The sequence below is a fragment of the Parasteatoda tepidariorum genome, chromosome 6 (genome assembly GCF_043381705.1).
Source record: "Parasteatoda tepidariorum isolate YZ-2023 chromosome 6, CAS_Ptep_4.0, whole genome shotgun sequence".
NCBI classification, from domain to species: Eukaryota; Metazoa; Arthropoda; class Arachnida; order Araneae; family Theridiidae; genus Parasteatoda; species Parasteatoda tepidariorum.
The window spans coordinates 80,499,742-80,504,651 of NC_092209.1; the positions used below are offsets into that span (position 1 = coordinate 80,499,742).

The 4,910-nt window shown below is 26.4% G+C and overlaps 1 protein-coding gene across 1 annotated transcript in view; it reads left to right on the plus strand.

Annotated features, from left to right (window-relative positions):
- Window positions 1-3,205: 3,205 nt before the first annotated feature.
- Window positions 3,206-4,910, plus strand: part of LOC107439105 (ankyrin repeat domain-containing protein SOWAHB) — a 61,979-nt gene continuing 60,274 nt past the window's right edge. The window contains exon 1 of the mRNA XM_071182784.1: window positions 3,206-3,366. Within this exon, the coding sequence (XP_071038885.1) occupies window positions 3,234-3,366 (133 nt within the window). The 5' untranslated portion in view covers window positions 3,206-3,233. The remainder of the gene's footprint in view (window positions 3,367-4,910) is intronic.

Here is a 4,910-nt window from a genome sequence, read left to right on the forward strand (position 1 = left end):
AAATATTTATAGGTTGCATCGCTAATTTAGTAGCTGCAATTGCTGTTTATTTTTCAAAATTTGATTTTTTTTTAATTATAATTTTACTGTGTTGAGCATAATCTTCTATGTCTTTACGATTTAAAAACTTTACAATTTGAAAAAGTGTTTTTGCAATAACGGACAATATTTGCACAAATTCACAAAAGCTTGAAAGAATGCGACTTAACGTTTATTTTATATTCACAAATTACGAGTAATTTTTTCGCAATTTTACAAAAACGGACCTTTCACAAAATGTCTGGACAGATCCCTGATTGTAACTAAACATTAATTAATTTCTCCTTCAACCTTACTACAAATTAAACGAACACTTACTACACTATTTTTTTTTTTATTTTATTTATTTATGGCTTTTCCGGGAACTTTGCACAGTAAATTATATCAAAACACGTTTAAGAAAAATAATTCTCTTTAAAAAAAATTAATACAAATAAAAACAAGTATCTAAGCTTGAAATTCACAATGCTATTTCATAACTGTAAAGATTTGTCATAATCATAATTACATGCAAATTAATAACTACCGAAAATTATTATGTTAGTTACTGAACTATTAAGCGAAACTAATCAACGGAAAAATTTAAACGCAGCGATGCATAACGCTTTTATTAATAAAAAAATTCATTTTTCATCCTGCGAAGATGTTTACTTTTAACAAATTTATTTTTATTCTTCAAATAAGAAAACTGATGATTAACAATAGAAATACTTTTTGTTGATTACTTCTTAGCTATAATCAATGAGATCAATGGATAATTTTCTCATTTATAAAGTACTATATATATTAATAATTAAGTTTTCTTTTCCTCCTATAGCAGAGTGAGGAATGTAAAGAAACTCGAAAAAATAAATAAATAAAATAAAGCATAACAAAACAGAACAGATTAAAAGAAACAAAAAAAATTAAAATAAAATACTACACTGTTTTTTATTTTGACAATATCTTTCTCGCATGGTATTATTAGACATTAATACCCATTCTGCCAATGAAAATTATAATTTTGTATCTGTTTTTAATTATTTATAAATAAAGAAATAAATAAAAAATTTAAATTTTCGATAATAGAATGTGTATTAATGTCTATATGTGAGAAAGACACTATCAAAATAAATATTAGCGTAGTATTTTTCATTTTATTTATTTTTTATCTTTCAACAGTTGTTTAGGGATCGCAATATTTTTGTTTGAAAGAAATATTTTTTTCCATTTTCATTTTGTACCACGAAATTAAATTCAGTTCAACTTTTAAATGGATTTTTCCCAAAAGTTTTTATAACGCTTTAATTTCATATTTCGTAATCTGGCAACATAGTTACGAAAATCTTTTTAAACCATTTACTGCAAGTTAATCGTAAGTACAAGCCATCTTTTTCTCTTTTATATGTTCCTTCTTTGTGTTTTATTTTGTTTTATTTACGATATTTTCACCTGATTGAATAGTTAACAAATTAGAATCTCTCTCTCTCTCTTCCCTCCCCCCCCACCTTCTTCTCCCCTTTGACTATGTTAATATGGAAGGCACTATTTCGCGGATATAATTACGTAATTTGATGACAGATTATATATTTTCGAAATTGGTTAGTTTCTTTTATTTTAAATTAATAAAATTATTTAATTTTTTAAATTTTTTAAATTTGTTACTATTTTTATTTAAAATCTTTGTTTTTCTTTTCCTTTTGCTTTTTTGGGGGGTTCTCCTGTTTTCTTTGTGCTTTTATTTTATATGATGGGTTCTTAGTACTTGCTGCTTATACGCAGTTAATAAAAATTAATAAATGTTAAATTTTCTAAACGAGTTGTTGTAAGTTCTAGTAGCATGCTAACCATATAGCCCATTGTTTACTATAGTAATTGGCTATATGGCTAGCACTTTATAATTTTCTTCATGAATAAAATGAATATCAAAAACTTTTTGTTGTTTTTTTATTTATGTTACTTGTACTTTCTTGTAGTATCGAGTAAACAGCTTTCGATATTTCTTGTTTGATTTGGTAGTGAGATTTCTGAAATATCACAAAATAAGTTTTCACTTCTCCAAACAGGCTACGAGTATTGAGTTTTTTGGTCATGCTAAAAGGGTAATAAGAAGATATTACTTTTAAAGGCCAATAGTAAAATATGTTGATAACAAATGAATTAATGAATATTTTCATTGAAAATAAATTATGAATATTGAAACATAATATGTTTAGTTACCTGATTATATATACGTATTTATAATATAATCAGGTAACAAAAAATATTATATGTATGCATTTATATAAATATAAATTTAAAATGTAGAGAAAACATTGAAAAAATTACAGAACAATGAAAAAAGGGAAAAAGTAAAAAAAAAAATTATTATAAAAATAATCAAAATCCTGAAAAAAATCCGAAAAAATGGAGAAAAATCCGGAAAATAAAAGATATAATCTTTTTATCGGCTCACACGATTATATCCATTCTGTCCAAACAAACGNTAATCAGGTAACAAAAAATATTATATGTATGCATTTATATAAATATAAATTTAAAATGTAGAGAAAACATTGAAAAAATTACAGAGCAATGAAAAAAGGGAAAAAGTAAAAAAAAAAAAAATTATAAAAATAATCAAAATCCGGAAAAAAATCCGAAAAAATGGAGAAAAATCCGGAAAATAGAAGATATAATCTTTTTTATCGGCTCACACGATTATATCCGCAAAAAAGAGTGCTTTCTAATATTTTATCAATATAGCCAAAGCAAAATATATCAATACAATAGTGTGAGGAGCACTCAAAAAAATATACATTTTAAATAATATATATATATATTACTTATATATATATATTTTAGGATTTTTGTTTTTGTGTGCATTAGATATTAAAATTAAGAAAGAAACATGCCATTTTTAAAAAAACTTCAAAACATTTGAATTGACTCTCTCTTTAACACCGTGAATGAGTAATATGGACGAAGAAAAATATTTCCTCAAAGGAAAGATAGAAAACCTGCTTTTTACAGCTGATTCGGTAGTGATAAGGGGTTTTTCTAATTGGGCGTACCATTTCTAATTTTTGTCGTTATTTATCGTAGATAAACACAAATTAAAAAAAGAGATCAAGTTTTAGTGACCATTTTATAAAAGACGGTCCCTCAATGAGCGGAACCGGAGACATGCTCAGGTAGATACGGATGCAGTAGCGCCCTCTATAGTAAATACTGAAATGTCAACAATGGACGAACCTCCTCTTAGTGAAATCGAAGTTATTCGATTTTTAGAAAACAGAGGAGGCCGATGCACAAATTACGACCTTGTTAGTAATTTTAGAGGAATATTAAACGACCCCAATCACCAGGGTAAGTGAAAATAAATTTCTTTTCTTTTTCTTTTCCACTCCGTGATCCCTTTCGCATATTCAACAGGTGACGGCAGGCATTTTTTGTTTAGGCTTAACTCCGTGCGTTCTCGGTTTCTACTTTTCGTACAAGGCCATTCACTTTTCTCGGACACCCCGTCACGTGCTTTACCTGCATTAAGTGTTCGGGTCATTGTATGGAACAATTGATTCCACAATTGTCAAATTTCGTTGGATTATTTCGTTTGTTGTTAGTAAAAGTTAATTTTTTCTTCTGATTTTCTTTATGTAGAAATTTTTTTAAGGGGTCTAAGTGGTTTTGATTTCAACTGCAAATTTTTTCAGCCTTTTTATAACTTTTCTAAAATTCGATTTTTTTTTTAATTCTTCAATATGAGCATGTGCGTTATTTGTATGCATATTCTACTGCGAAACAATGGAAATAATCATGTTTATTTATTTTGCAGACATAAAAAGATATTCTATGATGTTAATTTGAATATTAACAGCTCAAAGAAATAAGAAAATTAAAACAAAAGTTTTTTAAATTAATCGTAAAAAATATCTAAAATATTTACCAATATACAAGTGTTAGTATGAATTTAAGCAACATGCTATACTCAAATCAATGGGATACCTGCAAGTGACGTAGTGTATGTATCTCGAGTCTGATTGGTTGTTAAAACGTGGCTTTGTTTGCGTTAGCAACTGTTCTTTCCATTATATTTCGAGTAAACCAAGCCCGTCAAGCATCAATTCTCTTAAATGATACATTCTGTAATCCTTCACAAAAATTCTTTTACAATAAATTAAATTCTCTGACCATATTTTTCTTACTTAACACAAAGCCATGTGGAAAATAAACGAACTAATTATGTATGGAAGTTGCCAGATACACAAAAAAACATACCACGTGTTGCAATAAAATACATAAACAAATAATAAATCTAAGAAAGAATTATATTTCAACAAAGTATTTAATTAACTTTACGTTAATTAACATTCTAACTTATGTGGAAAAACTTTAGCTCAACTTTGACATGCCATTTTGTTTATTGACGATCAACTGGCACTGACGTCATAGGTTTACACGTGTGGGTTTGTTTGATCTTCTTCTTCTCGAAGTGCAAGTGCCCAATTACCAGGTTTTGAAGGTTTATTAGAACTCGAATAATCTTGCACTCTGAAAAAAAGAAATTTTAAGTCAAATTTAATACAATAAATAAATTTAAACAAGAAACATAACAAAAAAAATTAAACAAAAAAACATGACAAATAAATTTAAACAAGAAACATAACTAATAAATTTGATCAAAAATCATGACAAATTAATTTAAACAAGAAACATAACAAATAAATTTAAACAAAAAACATAACAAATAAATTTAAACAAAAAACGTGACAAATAAATTTAAACAAAAAACATGACAAATAAATTTGAACAAAAAACATAACATATAAATTTAAACATAAAACAAATAAGTTTAACAAATAAATTTAAACAAAAAACATAAGTTTGAAGACGATTCAAATTCATAAAAGATG